At 36.3% G+C, this 20726-nt stretch overlaps 1 protein-coding gene across 2 annotated transcripts; it reads left to right on the top strand.

Moving 5' to 3' along the window:
* The first annotated feature begins 1723 nt into the window (after positions 1-1723).
* Positions 1724-19782, top strand: LOC135216677 (irregular chiasm C-roughest protein-like). 2 transcript variants are annotated; one of them, XM_064252073.1, is made up of 13 exons: positions 1724-2155; positions 3659-3807; positions 5283-5375; positions 6931-7197; positions 8002-8203; positions 8635-8762; positions 9687-9779; positions 10519-10684; positions 11303-11461; positions 12466-12510; positions 15368-15478; positions 16494-16729; positions 17281-19782. In XM_064252073.1, exons 1-13 carry the CDS (start codon positions 1801-1803, stop codon positions 17764-17766), a joined length of 2490 nt encoding a protein of 829 aa, XP_064108143.1. In that variant the 5' UTR covers positions 1724-1800; the 3' UTR covers positions 17767-19782. The 2 variants fall into 2 exon arrangements, with proteins under 2 accessions (XP_064108143.1, XP_064108144.1); XM_064252074.1 differs by lacking the exon at positions 12466-12510.
* Positions 19783-20726: the final 944 nt, after the last annotated feature.

Raw genomic sequence — 20726 nt, 5'->3', positions numbered from 1 at the left:
CGGTCCTTATGACGGCGCATTCCCAACGGGGAACACGATATTCAGGTGTGTTTAGGTAACCTTAAGCAGCATCGAGATAAATATGCCATCGTCAAGTGCAACTGGCGTTGGGATGGTTTATTTTGTAAGATGAAATGATGCCGGGTACTTCAGCTGGAATACCTGTTTGGTAAAGCGCAGTCTTTGCAAGTTCTAACAGGTTCTTTACGTACGTACATAGTACATGCTACATACTTACTCAGACGCTTAAGTAGTTTCATACTTTTATAAAGATATACGTAGTACACACACACATTATATATTTATATATATTTTATTATATATATATGATATATATATATATATATACTATATATAATTATATATATATATATATGTATATGTATGTGTGGTGTGTGTCCCTACATTACGAGATATTTCATCCTACGAGACTGCTATAGATAGGGTTCCGAAAGCCTTCGCTAACATTTCCTACCAAGTTCTCCCACACGAGAAGAAGAAGAAGTTTCCCTTAAACCGGCACCCACCCCGACTCCCCTAAAACCAGGAAAAAAAAAACTTCCCTAGCGTAAAGTGGCTGGCCGGTATCCCCACTACTTCATCCCGCCATCCATCAGCGAGTCAAGATAACAGATGATCACTTGGGACAAACACATGGGGGAAAAATGGGTTGTGGGTGTTGGGGCGGGGGTGGGGGGGGGGGGGACCTGGAGTTTTGGGGAAGGGGTCGAAGTTGCTTCCCGTGGGACAAGAACCTGACAGCCTTCGCTCTCATGTACGCTGATCCCTAACTAAACAAGAGATAGAGAAAATAACACATCTCTCTTTAGGAGACACAAAAGAGGATCTTGAATGAGAGGGATAGCGGTGGAACGGGATGTCGTTGTTAATAACTAATGATAATAATAATAATAATAATGATAATACTTATTATTTTATTATTATTATTATTATTATTATTATTATTATTATTATTATTACATTATTATTATTCGACCATAAGCTTCTGCAAGTAATCATTAGTCTTGTAAACTTTATCGAGTTCATGTTGCGTATTGATTTCTTTGCAATATATATATATATATATATATATATTATATATATATATATATATATAAAATTTGTCACTAATACTATATACATTATTGTTCTCAATTCATCAATCATCACTAATATTATCATTTTGGTTAACGGTATGATAGAATATTTAGTTGTAGAGCTAATTCAGTTATTTGTTTCCATTTATCTAAATGAAGCCATTATAGAAATAAATAAATAAAAAACAAGAAATCTTTAAATTAAATGGAAAACCTAGAGAGGCAAACACATAGTTACATCATGTAGACTATCGACATTTTTCTACTATTTTTACGGTTTGACACTAAAGCAAATACGATTCTAGTAAATACACATCGTCCTTCTAAACAGAAAAGAAAAGCACTTAATATTTTATAAATATGTTAACCCCCTAAAAACCATTCGAAGAAATAATGAGGTCATCTCGTATATCACCAATTTATAGCTATAGTAGCAGCCCCTCAAGGATGAACGCAAAAACATAGAGAAAAGACGGTAAATTTCTCAAAATAGTCTCACCTGTACTGCATCATTGCACCTTTTTTCGATATTGCTCAGTCAGAAAAAATATCAATAAATGATACCTCCATGCATAGCTTTTCTATACAGCTTTTAGTCTGTCTTATTTGACATTGCTGATGACTGTTTCATCTTTATTCTGCAGATTTCTCGGTACTCGGCTAGCTCGACGCTAACCGAGATGAAATCGTCAACGAATTCCTGATGTTACCCCTTGAAGAAAGCACTTCCGACCATTTTCTTCGATTGGAGTTGCTGTCACCGTTTTCTTTAATGAAAATGAGCTTGATTCACCCTGCAGCAGCAACAACCTCCCGATGGAAAGTCTTCTTTTCACTGGGATGCTTTTGCATGTTGTTTCACGTAGCTCGCGGCGAACAGAGGTTCGTGCAAGAACCGGAAGACGTGACGGTGAAGCATGGCGAAGCAATCACTCTCCCCTGTCGGGTTGCAGATCGCAAAGGGACGGTGCAGTGGACCAAAGATGGGTTCGGTCTAGGGACAGATGAAGAACTTCACGGTTTCAGCAGATACACTATGGTTGTCAACGAAGACGAAGGTGAGGGGTGATATGCGCATAAGCTTATCGTATTTGTCTTGCATCCATAATTTCTTCCTTTTTTGTACGTTCTTGATGATTCCAGCTTTGATAAACTTCTTGAGTTTGTCTCTTATGTTAAATGTTCCTCAAGATTCTATATGGAATCTTCAATGCACTATGAAATATCAAACAAAAATAGGGCCCCTTATGCCATTCTAACATGAAAGATAGCGAAAATTGGCTTAATCGTGTAATTGGTTTAGAAAAACTGCTACACGCAACATAAACTAAACCTTTTAACGAAAAATTATAAAAAAAGGAAAAATCCAATTATTAACTTTTAGCCTTGCTATTTTCTTTATATATATTCTTATAGAGCAGGTGTATGAAACTTCGCTGGAACTTTTGATAATGATACAAAAAGTGCTGGAACTAGTGCCACTTAAATCTGACTGTAAGCGAGATAAAGGCTTAAAGAAGAAAACAAGTCCAGGGAGATTACAGTGACCCCTTCGGCTCTGAATTGTTTAAGAAACAGCTTTGTATTTCACCATGCACAAAATTAAACTGGAATTATCATATATATATATATATATATATATATATATATATATATATATATATATATATATATATATATATATATGGGGATATAATCCACAATGAAGTAAAATCCTCTTGTAGTTTAAAATATATATTCCTTGTACAGGATTAAAGCTTTCGACCATCAACTGTGGTGTTGTTCACTTAGTGAACAACACCACAGTTGATGGTCGAAAGCTTTAATCCTGTACAAGGAATATATATTTTAAACTACAAGAGGATTTTACTTCATTGTGGATTGTATCCCCATTTACTTAGAGGTACGACATAGTACCTGGCTTCTGCATACACACACACACACACACACACACACACACACACACACACACACACACACACACACACACACATATATATATATATATATATATATATATATATATATATATATATATATATATATATATATAGATTTTATGGATTGCTATTCTACACCGTATGGAATCTCTCTCCTTTATAACTACAACAGTATTTAGTCAGAAGGAAAGTGTGTAGAAGTAGCAATGGTCTTTAATACAAGATTTTCTTAAAGAAAAGTTATCAGAAAGCAAAAAATATGTAATTTTGCAATAAATAAATAAATAAATAAGTAAAAAATGGTTCAAGTTCGTATGATGTATTCTTGTTATTTTAAGTGTCAGTGAAATGTAGTTAAATACGCAATGATATCTAAGAAACACCAGAATAAAAATGAACAATTCCATAAAAAGTCCGAGCATTTCTCTTCATTTTGTTTTTTAGACATTTATGTATCGTAGCTTTTTTAGTTTTCTTTATTCCAAAAAATTTAACCTAAGATCTTTTTAATTCTGTTCATAGATACTAACCACGAACAACCTTCTGATATAGGTTTCAATAGATTTTTGTTGAAATTGAAATATAATTGAGTAGTGCCAATATGTACCCTTTACTTCGCAGGCATCTTCAACCTACACATCCAGCCAGTCTTGATAGAGGATGATGCCCAGTACCAGTGCCAAGTGGGGGGGGCAGCTGGTGAGAGACACCTCAAATCGACGACAGCTAAAGTCACTGTCCATTTTCCGCCGACGGACTCTGAAGATCAGGTATGAAGGAATCATAGAAAACGTTAAAGAAATCACAGAAAACGTTCTTTACCGAGTTATGTTATAGGGATGACTTGAACATTTGGATGTTAGTCTTTTCTAATGTTTCTGTTCCATGCTGTTAATAATTTTTTTATTCAGTCTACCGGTTGATAAAAATCCTTAAGCATTGCGATGAAATCCTTCCTGTGACTTTAATGTTTGTATTTATTTGTGATATCTAAGTATAGAATTCGTCTACTTCTACAAGTCTTTGAGAATTAAAGATTTTTTTTTCTTTTAGAAACTGTTGGATAAAAAACACGTATAGCTGTCACGTCCATGTTGATATCGTATGCTGAAAGACGGGATCACAATTGGTTACTCTTAGTTACTGACTGGAAACGGCGGTATTGTGTTTGTGTTTAAATAACTTATTCACTACTAATGAAAACAAAGCTGATAATGGCTGACATTTTCAGTTCATGGTAGAATTAATTTGTTATAAGAAAATTATATAATGGTATTGTGATGAAAAGCGTGCAGCAGTTTCCCAGTCTGTACTTGGATGACTTTACCACTGATAACTAGAACGTAAGTCACAATAGATACGCTGTTGGGATCCTGTTTGAAGCTATTTCAAGAAATGTCTAATATAAACATAGTACAGAAATGCACAGGAAGCTAAAATTAGAATACAAGATAAGGGGCAGGTGAGCAAATAATAATACGATAATCCTGTTTATTACAGGTAAAAAATAACCAAAAAGTAACCAAAAAGTAATTTGAAAGTCCTGTTAATTACAGGTTACCAAGAAGTTACCTGAAAATCCCGTTAATTACAGGTAACCAGAAGTTACCTGAAAGTCCCGTTAATTACATGTTACCAAGAAGTTACCTGAAAGTCCCGTTAATTACAGGTAACTAAGAAGTTACCTGAAAGTCCTGTTAATTACAGGTTACCAAGAAGTTACCAGAAAGTCCCGTTAATTACAGGTAACCAAGAAGTTACCTGAAAGTCCTGTTAATTGCAGGTAACTAAGAAGTTACCTGAAAGTCCTGTTAATTACAGGTAACCAAAAAGTAATTTGAAAGTCCTGTTAATTATAGGTAACCAAGAAGTTACCTGAAAGTCCTGTTAATTACAGGTAATCAAGAAGTTACCTGAAAGTCCTGTTAATTACAAGTAATCAAGAACTAACCTGAAAATCCTGTTAATTACAGTCTGCCAAGAACCCAATCTGAAACTCTTGTTATCTGCGAGTAACCAAAAACTAATCAGAAAACCCTGTTAATTATAGGTAACCAAAAACTAACCTGAAAATCCTGTTAACTACATTTAAAAAAAGGACTAATCAGATCATCCTTTTAACTTCAAGTCACCAATACCTAATCCTTAGATCCTGTTAGTTCATAGGTGAACATCAACAAACCTGCATCCACTGTTAATTACAGCAAAACGAGAACTAATCTGTGCTACCTCCCTTTCATTGCAGGTCCATTTGGATAAAGCATCTCCAATGTTGGCTACAGCGGGCTCTCCCGTACGTATTACCTGCGAGGCGGGAATGAGCACCCCGGCATCCGAGGTATGTGAGGCGGTACAGGTATATCTCGTCTCTCCTTCCCTCGCAAGAATTTAAGTCCTCTTTCCCTCTACTTTTAATATACTTTTAATGCTGTCAACCGTGTTCAAGGTAATACGGGTCTAGGGGGCCCGTGTGCCCGGCCCCTTCCCCCCAAACAAGCCTCTTTTCCGAAGCCTGTGCGGTGGCAGTAAAAACACAAGCTTTGATCTTAACAGCGGCCCGAATTTCTTTCTTTGCTTTTCTATCTCCGTTTTGCTTTATTTTTAGATATCTTTTCTCTTTCGTTCTTTGTCATCGATTAATCTTATCGGTTTCACCTTCTTTTTGTCTCGTAGTCATTCCTGGCGGTGAATGTAATAGTTTATTTTTATTATGCTCTTAATACAACTTTTACATTGGAAGTAAACAAAACTTATATTCAGAAGACAGTAATGCAAAATTCTTTGCATATAAATAAGATAAAAAATTTCAAAGAACAAAGTTTAAGATTAATTCATAAATATTCGGAAATGGGAAATAAGTTACTGAAGGATTATTCCAGCTATTGACAAAACACAGGTACTTAAAACTGTCAGGGTTATTGAGCATTATACTTCTATAGTTTTAGCTGGCTATACTTGAGTATGAACTCTCGCTCATAGAGCAGTCTGCTGCGTGCATTAAGAAGCATTTCTATCAAACAAAAGCTTCTGAAATAAAGGCAAAGCACATGATTTCACAGATCCCTAAAAATATAAGTGCAAATATATGAGCGGTTACTGTTCGATCTATAAATTAAACGGAATTACATCAGTTATGGATTTCAGTTGGTACGGTCATAAGCAACATTATTTAATGTTGCTAATGTTTCTTTATTTCAGAGAATGATGCAAAAGCAATTATATTCACGAGTTTTTTTCTTTTTTTAGCAGCAACTTCAAATTATGTTCTTTTTATGAAGGAGCAATCAATTTCAACACAGTACGATCGTAAAATACAACATAATCGGGAATCACACATATTAATTATATGTGCAACATCTAAACATTTTCCTTTTCAACCATGTTTTGGGTTCTGTCAAAAAAAAAAAATTAGAAAACCAACTAAAAAAAAATACTAAACACCCTGCATATCATATTATGTATGAAACATCTGAACATTATTCCTGGTCAAATAAACCTTCACAAGGATCTCCTTTCAATATTTCAACTACTATCACACCTACCATTACTTTTCCCCTTATCGGGTATTCTAATGACTAACTTAAACAATAAAATAACGAGTGATTCTAAATCCGAAATTAACATTATTATAATTTCCCTACAGATCAAATAGTTTCCGAACATTATCTCCAGCATTCCTAAATACATTCCGATAAGCAAAGACTCTTTCATTCTTCAGATTAAATGGTTTCCCAACATTATCTACACCATTCTTCAATGCATTCCGATAACTCTTTCATTCTACAGATTAATTAGTTCCCCAATGTCATCTCCAGCATTCCTCAATACATTCCGATAACCACACCAGCATTCCGCAATACATTCCGATAACCAAAGGCTCTTCCATTCTACAGATCAAATGGTTCCTCAACGGCGAGGAGAGCTTCGCCAAGAAGAGCGTTAACACCACCAAAGAGAAACAACCCAGGAGCATCTTGGTGGCCGTCAGGAGCCGCCTTGACATCGTCCCCTCCCGGGTGCATCACGAGGCCAACATCACCTGCCAGGTGTTGCATCCGGCGCTGAAGGAACCCATTAGCAGAAGCCTCATCATGACAGTCAAGTACCCGCCCGAGGTGAAGATCCAGGTCGACTCGGCCAAGATCAAAGAGAATGATGATGTGAGTCATGTTGAATCGACATTTTATACGTTCAGCTTTGTCTGTTGAGGGGGGGTGGGGGGGGGGGGGGGGGTGATTCCATCTTGAAGATTAATGTTATCAAGATGCAGGGGAGCAGATTTAACACATATTCTACCCTTGGACAATTGTCTTGGTCCCCGTAGTGGAAACATGAAATTTTAAAAATAAAAATCACACATTTGATTTTATATGTCCAGCTGCGTCCCTAGAGGGATTTTTTTAGCTTGAAGATTAGTGTTATTAAGACAGGGGAATGATTTTCTTGATGCCCGTAAACATAACATGATATTAAATAAAGATAACTGTAAATTTGAGACTGTGAAGTAAAGAAGAATAATACAAAGACACTTAACGGAAACATATAAACTCCTCTTCATATTATTATTATTATTATTATTATTATTATTATTATTATTATTATTATTATTATTATTATTATTATTATTAATCTGGTATTTTGAATGTCAAATACCAGAATATATATATATGAAATATATATATTTTATTCTGGATACATTTTAATATAAATCCGGAGACTACAACGGGATTGTAGATGGTGATCTCCGTTACAAAATCGTTAATACAGTTATTATTATTATTATTATTATTATTATTATTATTATTATTATTATTATTATTATTATTATTATTATTATTAATGTTAAACCAGACGAGACTGAAATCCTTAATTTTTACAAGGCAGAACGAAACACCTTACGCCAACCAACAACCCATATCTCACACACCCAATTAACCAAAGCAACCTGCTTTCCCTTGACCCAGGTACGATTCACATGCCAGGCGGAGGGCAATCCGCCTGCCCTCAGGTACAGGTGGGAGGTCAACGACATAGGGGTCGTCGGCGACCACAAGACAGAGTACATCATCCACAAGATCCAAAGAGACAGCAACAAGGCCAAGGTCGCCTGCATCGTTGCCAATTCCATCGGATCGACCAAAGCTGAGCACACCATCAGCGTTGAATGTAAGTCGCTTGATGGGTTTTGGTTGGAGACGATTGGGAATGATGTTTTCTTTCGGGATTTCAGAACAAAGTATAAGGAGAGAGAGAGAGAGAGAGAGAGAGAGAGAGAGAGAGAGAGAGAGAGAGAGAGAGAGAGAGAGAGAGAGTGGTTCATAAGTGATTTCAGAGCTTAGAATTGGTGTTTATTATTATTCAATCATTTGTGAGGCACTGCGCCACGAGGCTGGAGAGAGAGAGAGAGAGAGAGAGAGAGAGAGAGAGAGAGAGAGAGAGAGAGTTTTAATTCTATGCCGTTCTTAAAGAAAACCACTAATCAAAAATTCACATTCGTTTATCAAAAAGAAACAAAACAACAACAAACAAACAAACAACGAAGTACGAGCAATAGATGCACCGGGAATAAAGTGAGACATTCCCATTCCTCTTTCCAGATTCGCCGAGGTTCAACAAGGAACCGGTGGATGTGGACGCAGACGAAGACCAGAAGGTGACCCTTTCCTGCGACGTTGAGGGAAATCCTCCAGCCCAGATCGTCTGGCTACACAACAACCAAAACAAGGTCAGTAGAGTTGCCCTTTCGGTCACACATTTCAAGGTCATGAAACGAGGTCCTATTAACATGACCTGTCGATATAGATTTACCCGTTACGAATGTTTAAATATAATGCAAAGCTATTCAGCTAATTATAGAACATTTATCATGTAGAAATGTATAGCTTTTTAACAGCTGTATCATCTGGTATAATTATGGTAATAATCTGATGATGAAAATGATACAGATGTATCAGATACGTATGTAACCTCTGTCTTTTCTGTAGCTATTAAGTTTTTCAGTGGATCCCTTGAGAGATTTGCTCCCGGTCTTACATTTTCTTTTTAAATATTTCCCATTTTCTGTCTAGATTCGCTGGCCTATTGTCATTATTATTACTTTTTTTTTCTAATGGTTTTGTTTGCTACTGCAGTATTATAAAGACCGACATGGATAAATATTATCTGTTAATTTGTTTGGTTTATGTAAAATTATTATTAATCATAGTAAAATATTACCGGTACTACCACCACTAACAACAATAACTGATTAAAGTTTATAGCGGCTTGTTCCGGAAAATTGTTAGTCTGCGAAAAATGAAGACAAATATTTAAAAAAAAGTAAAAAAGACCCGTGAGTAATGTATACAAAGTACTGTTCTTAGCTTGAGATAACTCCTGCTCTTATCTTCAGTGTCCTTTTGATATCACAAGGACACAGTAGATGACATCAGGAATGATTGTAAGCTAAGAACAGCAAAAGTGAGAGTAGTTCATGTTGGAAAACGTATGTATAACAGAAAGAAAATTGAAACAAAAATAAATTGAACTTAACGGGTCTTTTTCATCTATTACCGACTGCAACGTAATTGTTCGTCGATTTTTATCAACAACAATAATAATAGATGTAGTAGATCTAAGTTCCTCTCGTGAAATATTATTTTTTTCTCAGGTGATCAAAGTGGGTGCCACCTACCAACTTACAGTGACACCTGAGACCGTGGGCACCTACGAATGTCGTGCAACCGTGACAGGGTTTCCGGAGGTATGTGGTCAACTCATCCCTAAATACCCTTTTGGAAAAATGTACCTCAGAATTATTTTTGCAGGGCTGCTGTTTACAAACTTCTTTTACAGCAGGCACCAGCTAGTCATTGGCAGATTGTCTGGAATCTTATCAACAACGCAGATTCCAGCATGTTGGTAGTGGTAAGATAAAGAATGAAAAGGTTTCCACGCTGTTTTACGATGTTAAAGACTTGTGTGCGTACACAGGAAGTTTAGATTTCTGTTTTAAAAGTGTTAGTAGCACTTAGGAGGTCCTGGTAAACAAAACTCAAAACGAGAAAGTGTCTCAAAGAGTTTCCCTGTTATTTGGAAACCTTATGTTCAACTGTATTTGGTTTGGATGCTTGGTATTTCTATCAGTACCTAATTTTGAGAGGCCAAGAGTCTATCAATGTTTAGGAATGAGAAAAATAAATAAGATCTCATACTAATTTCTTTTTATTTGTGGCCGTTGCGTAGTAAATCACCACAATTATAATCACTACCTGATATCTTTATATTTCTTTAATTCTTGAGACATTTACAAAATGTGATATAAAAATTATATTCACACTAATACCCTTTAGGACAGCTATGACTCCGTCAGCGTCACTGAAATATTATTTTTGTCTAACAGTGCCTAGCAACTGAATAAAATTTAAACCTTCATTGATCTTGAGAATAGACTGAACTTCTTTATAAAATGGACAGAATAAAAACTCATCCTCATTCTTCAGGAGAAGAGGACCATGGATGTGTTCATGAGAGGCCCTCCTGTAGTGACCCCAGTGGAGGAGCAGTTCGGACTCGAAGGAGACACGGTCAGCGTGGAGTGCGACATACAGTCCATGCCAAGGCCGGCTGCAGTCGTTTGGAAGAGGGAAAGATACACGATCGATCCAAGTAAGTGAAACGCTAAGAGAAAAATGTTCGCCAATAGTTGCGCGGAAGACGATTACAAAAGCGCGCGAAACGTTAGGGGAAAACGTATGTTATTACGTTTGATAATAGTCGCGCGGGAAAGGAGTTCATGAGATCGTTGAACGTTTTCATGTCAAAGTTTATTATAGTTTTATGAAAGGCGATAAACTCGCAATTCTTTCCTGGGACTTTCGTGATAGAGGTTGTCTGTTATGGCTTTTTTCATTCATGACCAAAATACGATTTATGAATAAGAGATTAACGTTCACAATTACTCATCATAACTAATAATTAAGCTATATACAATTTATAAAATGTACACAATAATGAAATCATAATTTTACTCAAATCTATATCGAGAATAAAAATTTGATTTCTATAAATAATAAACACTTTTATGAAAAGATGACACACTGTATTTCTGATGTAGTTTAAAATACAGTCTATTAGGAATTATCTTAAAAACACACACGCACACGCGAAAGAAGTCGTGAAAATACTGATGTTGTATAGTATTTGTACGATTGGTCTATTCTACTAATAGCTAGAACATGTCCACGTCTGACGTCTATCTAACCATCAGTTTTTTTTTTTTTCCAGATCAGTCACGATATAACGTCCTTCAAGAAAACACGAAGGCCGGCATCAAAAGCATCCTGATCATCCAGGAAGCCATGCCAGAAGACTTCGGCCTCTATAACTGCACAGCCAAAAATGGCTATGGGTCCCACACTCACGAGATCATGCTGAAACGACAGCGTACGTAACAAACATTGTTTTAATGATGTATGATGGATTCAGCTGTATTACTGCCACGAAATTGCAGGGAGAAATGATAACAGAAATGAGCGTGTATATGCTGTGAAGTTTCATTTGCTGATTGTTTCACGAAAATGCATTTTTTTTTGTTTGTTTCCTCGAAACCTTTTAGACAATATTAAACTAAACCAATATCCTTACTGTCCAATATAATGGACCAGATGCATTGGTCAATACATTAAAAAGAAAACTTAGTTTCAGTTTCTTTGCTATTTCATTGAGTTTCAGAGTTACTGAATTTTTTTTCTGTGCCTTATCAGAGATACTCTTAGGTCGAAGTACAATGAAATTTCTTACTGACGAGCTTTACAGATTTCCCAATCTTTATCAACCTCTTGCTTTAGGTTTCTGTACACAAAAGCTTTGAGTGCATAGTATCAACTCTTTTGCTTAAGATTTGTAAAATGATAGGCAATTTAAAAAACTGAGTAATGCCAATTCTTCTTGTGTCTCCAAGTAAAATACGAATGCTTTGTAATATTTGATAGGAATTAATGTAGTATCGCCTTTACTTTTCGCCTTACTGTGTGATATACAAAGCGAATTTTTCATTGCTCTTTGACTATGATATTCTAAAGTAGTCTGTTTTTGATTCTGAGTAAATTTTGTAATTATAGCTTTTGTCTTAGGGAATTTTGCAAAGAAGGCTTTTTCACGGTCATCTTTGAATTTATTCTGTTACTAACAAGTTTAACAACTCACGTACACTTTCTTACGTAGACCTCAGCGTACAGATCTTTGACTAATGTAACAAAGGTACCTAGAGCAGAAAATAAGTGTAAGGTGAGCGTCTTATTCTTTCATATTTCAGTGTATTGTGTGAACTTCCTCTAAAAAAAACTAGCGTTTCATCTGATGATTCTTGACAACTGTCTTGTAATGTCTAACAACTTGTATACTCTCTCTAAACTCCACTTCCTTTCCTCCTTGTATTGCTTACACAGTTTGCCATCTGGACAAGGAGATGGCAATAAGAATTGCATTTAGAGGTCAGTGTGTAATTAATTCTAATTTGAGTATTGATATTTACCGTAGTAGAGCTCTTATGTATATTAGTATGTTGTATGCTTTTTTTCGCAGTAAAATACGTTTAGTTTTTACTTAATTTAGGAATTTTATTGTTTCTATCTCAATCTTTTTATCATAATTCTTGTTACTTACTTTATTCATCTTTGTCAGCGGAATAAAAAAACAAAAAAAGCTTTCTTTAAAAACCTGCAGTAACTACAAGAATATTTAAAAAGTAAACATTCTTTCTGAATGGTTGCAAGATAGGCTGAAAACTCTGATTGTATTTAGCATTACTAAATGCACGAAAACTTCTAACAATTAACTTTGTTATAAATATAAAATAAAACTGCACTATGGTAATTAACTGATTTGCATATTATGCAAATTGCTTGTGTACTGTCACATACTGATTATTATACATGCAGGCTATTTTCTACTGCGGCTATAAAACTACTCTTAATACAACAGAGTATACTGTTAAGAGACAGAAATCTGTGAATAATAGGTCACTATAGTAGCATGATAATATGCCTGCATAAAATAATTAACCGAGTGACGTTGAGTCGTAGAAACAGAAAGTAATATATATATATATATATATATATATATATATACTATATATATATATATACATATATATATATATATATATACATATATATATATATATATATATATATATATATATATATATATATATATATATATATATATATATATTCATACACACACACACACGCGTGCACACACACACATACACACACACACACACACACACACACATATATATATATATATATATCTAATAAAAGGAGCCCATAAAAACACCAAATTGTAGAGAGAAAAGTACTATATTTCAGAGACTGCGTCTCTCTCTTCAGGTATATGAATGAGAAAAGTTTACAGAAAAGGTGGTATTTATACCAAGAGATTCGTCCACAAGTAAGCCAATTTAGGTCAACCCCCGCTGATAATCTTCCTTTAATCTTCTTAAGCGTTGGTTGAATGAACACTGCGTCGACGATGTCCGATGTCCAATTCCCTTTTGAGATGTTCATTACCTGCTTCTCTTTTATTAAGGCCGATTCCATCATTTGGACTCTTGTACCGGCAGTTGCTGCTATAAATTACACGTGACATATTCCAGTTTATTCTATGGTTATGTTCATTTATATGGTTGAAAATAGCCGAGTTCTGTTGTCCATACCTAACTGACCGTTTGTGTTGTATTAATCTCTGGGGAAGTGATTTACCTGTAAATCCGATGTAAGATTGGTCACAGTCCTGGCATGGGATCTCATATACCCCAGAGTCTTTGGGCGATGTCTTTTGTTGGACGTTAATCAGGGATTTGGCTAAGGTATTTGGGTAGGTATGCAAAAGGGTTGGATTTCCCAAGGGTGTGAGTTACTCTCTTAATCGTCTCCAGGTGGGGAATTTTTATTTTATTGTTGGGTGTGTCTCTGGTCTTGTCTTTAGGGGGTCGGTAGAAAATTACGTTGCTTTTTGAATTGCTTTCTCAATTAGTTTAGCCAATCTGTACATGGAAATACTTTGAAACTACAGTAATAAATGCAATAAAACCCAAAAACACGCTGTGGATGAGATACGTGGATGACATACTAACATTTTGGGATAATAAGTGGGGTAATTTTAATGAATTCCTCTCAAAATTAAACGCATTAGTGCCCAGCATCAAATTTAAAGTTGAATGGGAAACAGACAACAAAATTCCTTTTCTTGATGTTTTAATAATCAGAGACACGACAGAATACAATTTACCATATACAGAAAACCAACGTTCTCACTTTCATATATTCACTACTTTAGCTATCATGCCAAATACTATCAAGATAGGTGTAGCTAGCAACCCATTCTTAAGAGCCGTACGAATTTTGTTCCCCAGATTTCCTGGAAAAAAGAATTTGAACTAATTCGCAAGCAACTTTCATCTTTAAAGTATCCTGACCATATAATTGAGAAAGCAATTCAAAAGCAAACGTAATTTTCTACCGACCCCCTAAAGACAAGAACCAGAGACACACCCAACAATAAAATAAAAATTCCCCACCTGGAGACGATTAAGAGAGTAACTCACACCCTTGGGAAATCCAACCCTTTTGCATTTACCTACCCAAATACCTTAGCCAAATCCCTGATTAACGTCCAACAAAGACATCGCCCAAAGACTCTGGGGTATATGAGATCCCATGCCAGGACTGTGACCAATCTTACATCGGATTTACAGGTAAATCACTTCCCAGAGATTAATACAACACAAACGGTCAGTTAGGTATGGACAACAGAACTCGGCTATTTTCAACCATATAAATGAACATAACCATAGAATAAACTGGAATATGTCACGTGTAATTTATAGCAGCAACTGCCGGTACAAGAGTCAAATGATGGAATCGGCCTTAATAAAAGAGAAGCAGGTAATGAACATCTCAAAAGGGAATTGGACATCGGACATCGTCGACGCAGTGTTCATTCAACCAAACGCTTAAGAAGATTAAAGGAAGATTATCAGCGGGGGTGACCTAAATTGGCTTACTTGTGGACGGATCTCTTGGTATAAATACACCTTTTCTGTAAACTTTTCTCATTCATATACCTGAAGAGAGAGACAGCAGTCTCTGAAATATAGTACTTTTCTCTCTACATTTTGGTGTTTTATGGGCTCCTTTTATTAGATGGAATTCTGTTGTTACAGAACATTTTTACCAGTCATATATATATATATAGATATATATATATATATATATATATATATATATATATCATATATATATATAATTCTTTCATTAACCAAAATTCTTTTATTTTCCACAGAGAGTTTACCCCTGGTGACGACCCTTGTTGCCATCATTGGAGGCATTATTTTCCTCATTGTAGTCGTCGTGGTCATTGTCCTCTTCAAGAAGAAAGGAAAAGGATACAAAGGTAAGACGAGAGAAGAGGAAGAGGTCGGACTGACAGTGAAGAAAGCAAGGGACAGGGGAAAGCATTCAAAATAACTCTGGGGCAAAACTCGAGAAAAGGGTGATTGCAGCTGTTTAGAAAGTTGAGTATGTGGTATTTAAGTGGCGATGATTTAAGAGGTAAATGAATGGTAACGCTATAAAAATATAATAAAAGAATAATTTTTTTAACATTAGGTAACATTAAGTTACCTACACAGATTTGAAAAATATAAAATTTTCATCACTCATAAGGCTTTTAACATTTTCCACCCACCTATATACGTAAGTTTTATATCTATGGTTAATATTAATTTGTATAGTCTAAATACGTATATAAAAGGACAATTTCTGTCTGTTTGTTTGTCTGTTTGTTCGTTATGCACACCCAGACTATGTAAGCTAGGGCTACCAAATTTTAACCATAGACTCCCCTCCCCCCAAGGAAGGTTTTAGTCAAAATCCGAAATTCAAGGGCTGTTTCTAAGGGGCCCTTAACCCCTCTTTTTCGCACCCCCTTCATTTTTTTTTTTTACAACTTTCTGAGTTGACAGCAAACTCTTCGGATTTTTCACAATTTCTTTTGCTTGGCAGGATCCTAAGTGATTACTTATTCTCAAAGCGATTGCATAATCCGCCCTGCATAATCCGTCCTTGGATAGCATATGAGTTACATGCATGCAAAATAAGTTTATTACAAATTAATTTCCTTCATACAAAGGTCAGTTGGATTTACAGCGAATTAAACGATACAACTTCTTTTTTTATTATGACTCTGACATGCGTTCCATTTGGTTCTCAAGCTACGTACGTAAGTAGCAATGGCAGCAATCCATTTTGTTCAGGTTGTATTTAAGGACGACAATAAGAAAGAGCGGCTATGTTGATTTAAAACAGTTCGCAATAACATCAAATGAAACTTTCACTGAGTGTCTGCTTGCAAATATGATACTTTATATGCATAGGCTCAATTGAATCACCTACCACTCCTCTTTCAGACTCGGGCATAGAGAAACACAGTATGCGATCGAGCGACAGATCTTCGACCCACGACTCGGTTCTCAAAGTGGAAACCCGGACAGCTACCGGATCAGACATTTCGCCCTCAGAGGACGATGACTACAGTTCTCATGACGAGTGGGAGACTACCGACACCGCCACCTCTAACGCCAGGCGCCATGACCACCTCAGATACTCCGCAGGGGAGTTCGTAGACCCACTTTTCCCGCCAAAGGTTTGTGACGTTAAATGATTTTGAGTTAGGTAAATGTGATATATTTCATCCTTTTCGACTATATTTTTTCAGCTCTGTTAATCTTCAAATGTCTCGTCTAATAGCGAGTCATCTTCATGAAAGGAATCGCTTTTCAATTCTTCAGACCAGTCAGTAGTACAATGCATTATTTGGTCTTTTGAGATTTTTTTTTTTTTTTTTTTTTTTGATTTTTTTTTTTTTTTTTTTTTTTTTTTGCCTTTTTTAAACGTCATCTACAAGGCTTGCTTTTGGAGCATACTGTAAGTACTCTCTACAGAATTAAAAAGGACTCATAGTAGCATGATTTCTGAAATGGAGAAACAGATCCATGGCAAAAATATATTAAGAATAAATCTATAAATTTATTTCTAATATATTTATACCGATGCATAACTGTGGATTTATTTCTCCACTGTAGAGAATATAATAAAATTAATTACTTGAGCCTCTTTAGAAGTATAAAGTTTCAGCAACTCTGCTTGCCAACATCTCTTTCATCTTCGAAGAATTAAATGAAAATTATTTTCCAGGAGGGAGTCAACAACAACAGCGGAGGATACGTACAATACACAGACTATTCCAGGGACTACAATCCACCGCCGCCACTCAGCTACAACCGCAATTCCCTCTACTCTGGAGCTGCTCCCCAGTTCACTAACGTCGACCCCAGGTACTCGGCAGCCTACGGCAACCCGTACCTAAGAGTCCCTTCGAATTCTCGAAGCACCCAGAATCTTTACGGCTCGTCCGGTGGCCTGGCCAGCCAAGGTCCCCCCGTCAGCGGACCCCTTCCAGGAAGCAACGGAGGGCTCACTTTAGCGGGTGGGGTTCCTCTCTACGCTGCCGGAGCTCAAAACCTCAACAACAACCTCAATAATGTTAACAACAACTCTGCCGGTTATGGACAGATAGGTAACGCCAGGAACAACCTGCGAGGTAGTGCTAATATGAACAACCAGTACATAATGGTCCCCCAGGGCGACTCCAGGCATGGCGTCCAAGGGACGCATATTTAAGAGGTCTTCCGTCGAAGGCCTTTTTGGTGTCTAAGTCATATTTTCCACGTCTTGGTTGCTGGAAAGTTTCCCATTTTCGTTACAGTGATTTGATCTCCCGGCTGACCGTTCATGGTGTAAATAATGAAGACAGAAATTGTGCTAAATGTAGAAAGAAATGCGGTTGCCTTAAAAATTCCTCTTAGTAGGGAAGAATGAACACAGATATTGCATCAGTGTGAATATAAGCTTTTGCAATCATAAGCACACTAGTTTACTGGTGCCTGCGTCGCATTCTGACATTTCTTCTCACAAGCTGGAAATTTGTATTTATAAATATATTTTTTTGGAAGTGCTATAACTCTTCTAGTGAGTTTTCAGTGTTTGTGCACGTTAGGAGATTTCTTGCAAGCCGAGGGAAACGATATTGATGAAAGACAAAGGTTAGGTGCCTTATAAACCAAAGTTGTGTGAACCAAAGATGTAAAAAAAAAACCAATGTGTTTTGCCCAGTTACGAGAGTTTCTAAGAACTGAGATTTTCTTTGTCTGTCTTCACCGGACCACTTAGGAACGAGCAGTGATCTCTCGGTGCTTTCCAGCGTCTTTTTTATTTATTGTAATACGTTCTTTTCTGCCAAAGCATGATGAAATGCAAAGAAAAGAAACGCTCAGGCGAGAGGATCATTGCGAATATATATTTATATTTTTGATGAAACTTGTTTTTGCTGTAATTCTACCTCCTTGTTTAGCCATGGAAATGCTCAAGTTCAGCAAATCAAGATCTTTTGCTTCTGAACGATTTTGTTCTGTGAGAAGGAATTAATTTTCTTGTCGAAACTGTACTTCTCCGATCTACTTATCAAGAGATACTTACGAGTGCCTACAAGTTGCTCACGCTTGGAAAACTTTCTTCATAAATAGTGACAGATGTGAAATTTCAGAATGTTTCTTTGTTTTATTTTGAAGTTGATGCTTTGAAAGTGATATACATCGAACTTTGGAACACAATGTACTAACGGATGAGTGGCTTTTGCTCATATATACATATACGCTGATATACACATTTTTTGTAATAGGCTTAACCAATATCGAATTGTGCAAAGGTCATTGCATGGCTTTGCTGATGATTAGACAATAGAGCACTCTTACTCACAGATATGTCTGTCTCAGAGGAAAGTCATTTGTTTCTGTATATAAGATTTGATTCCATTTTATCAATGTCAATGATTTTACGACGCTGAAGCTAGAATTCTGACTTATCAACTCACGTTGTTTATAGCTTAAGTTCATATCTCTTTTTTTCCATGTTCAATTTCTTCGTTCCATTTCTTTTCCTAAGTACTATAGATATTACCAAGCTGAGTGATATTGCATTCTGAACGAAGTGTACGAAACACTTCGTTCAGGTGCGCTTTCTATTGTTAAAGGGTTTATGAATTTCTTTATATATATAGTATATACGTACATATATTTTGTTTAGTCCCTCTTTCCGAATACGTCTTAGGTCGAGTACGAAAAACGAAACTTTGAGGCTAAGTGTAATAAAGACCAATTTCCAAAATTAGCTAGTCATCTATATTTACAGAAAGAGTCGTCGCAACTTATTCATCACTTGTTATTTTTCATTTTTCCCAGTATCATCTTCTCCAGCCATAGACAGGATATTCAGAGCTCAGAGAGACCCACAACATACTACGCACCTTTCATTATAGTATTGTATTTTCACACATATCAGCAACTGAGTAAATAAAAAGTATATGGAATCTTCGGACACGCGCATTTCCGCTTCGATTCCGCATTTTTTTTTTTTAGACTATCGCAGCAACTGTTTTATTTTTTATAATCTCAAGTGAGATTTAAAATATCAGCCACTGAAATTCTGTAACTTGGAATGCATATAGCATGTATAAATTTTCGTAGTATGCATTCAAACATTTTCCCGTATGATTTCCATTATGTATAGATTATGTGAATTTGTTATATGTTCTTCGTAGACTCTAATAAGATTTTGTCAATAAAAAAAGCTTAAAGTAAACTTGGTTTTCTTTATGCAGATGTCATAGCTGTCCAAAAACTAAGTGTTATTGGAAATACATGTAAATCCATCGCTGAATTGTTAAGAGAAGCAAGAAACGATGGAATGCACTAATTACTACTTGCAGTTGTTGCTGTTACTGATAACTTCTGTTTCGTCAACCAACTTCATGATTTCTCTCGATGATCTGTTGTCATTTCATAAAATCTGTCAACAGCATGCATTATACCAGACGAAGAATTGGTTAAAGGCAGATGGAAATTGGTAGAGACTGAACCGGTTATATAGTTAACAATTTGACGCATTTGTTGAACAACATCGCTCTAAATACTTGCTGTATGGTGTGGAAACAGCAAGCATGAGAAAGACAGAGGAGAAGAAGATGGATGTGGCAGAAATGAGAATGCTTAGGTGGATGTCTGGGGAGACAAGAGTAGGATAGGATCCAAGAAAATGACTACATAGAGGGGTCGACTAAGGTGGTGGAAGTATCAAAGAAAGTGCAGGAGGGGAGGCTGAGATGGTATGGACACCTGTTGAGGAGAGATGAGGACCACGCTGGGAGACATACTATGGGGATGGAGGTTCAAGGAAGAAGAAGAGGGAGACCAAGAAAGAGATGGAAGGACTGTGTGAGGGGAGAAGCACATGAGAAGGGAATTGATGAGGCAGAAGCGCAGGATAGAAATAGACGGAAACGGCTCATCCGAAAAGGCGGCCCCATATAAAAATGGGACCCGGCTGGGAAGATCACTCTAAAAACTTAAAAGACTCGTTTGGAAAACTTGATGTCATATCACTTACATGAATGAAAAGGTCATCCTAATGCATATCAGAAGTGACTGTCAGTCTTTCTTAGTTCAAAGTGGCCATATGGCAGCTAGGGCTCTTGTTCGTGGGTAATAGCTGTAAAGAGGGTTATTGAGATACGCCACTTCTGCCAC

The sequence above is a fragment of the Macrobrachium nipponense genome, chromosome 6 (genome assembly GCF_015104395.2).
Source record: "Macrobrachium nipponense isolate FS-2020 chromosome 6, ASM1510439v2, whole genome shotgun sequence".
In the NCBI taxonomy this organism is placed as follows: Eukaryota; Metazoa; Arthropoda; class Malacostraca; order Decapoda; family Palaemonidae; genus Macrobrachium; species Macrobrachium nipponense.
Note: the sequence above shows the minus strand (reverse complement) of the source record. Positions and strands in the feature narration are given on the sequence as shown.

Coding starts and splice junctions, on each gene's coding strand:
- LOC135216677 (XM_064252073.1), top strand. CDS start 1,801: ATGTTACCCCTTGAAGAAAGCACTTCCGACCATTTTCTTCGATTGGAG. Junction 2,156..3,658: donor GGTTGTCAACGAAGACGAAG/GTGAGGGGTGAT, acceptor TTTACTTCGCAG/GCATCTTCAACCTACACATC. Junction 11,462..12,465: donor GATCATGCTGAAACGACAGC/GTACGTAACAAA, acceptor TTGCTTACACAG/TTTGCCATCTGGACAAGGAG.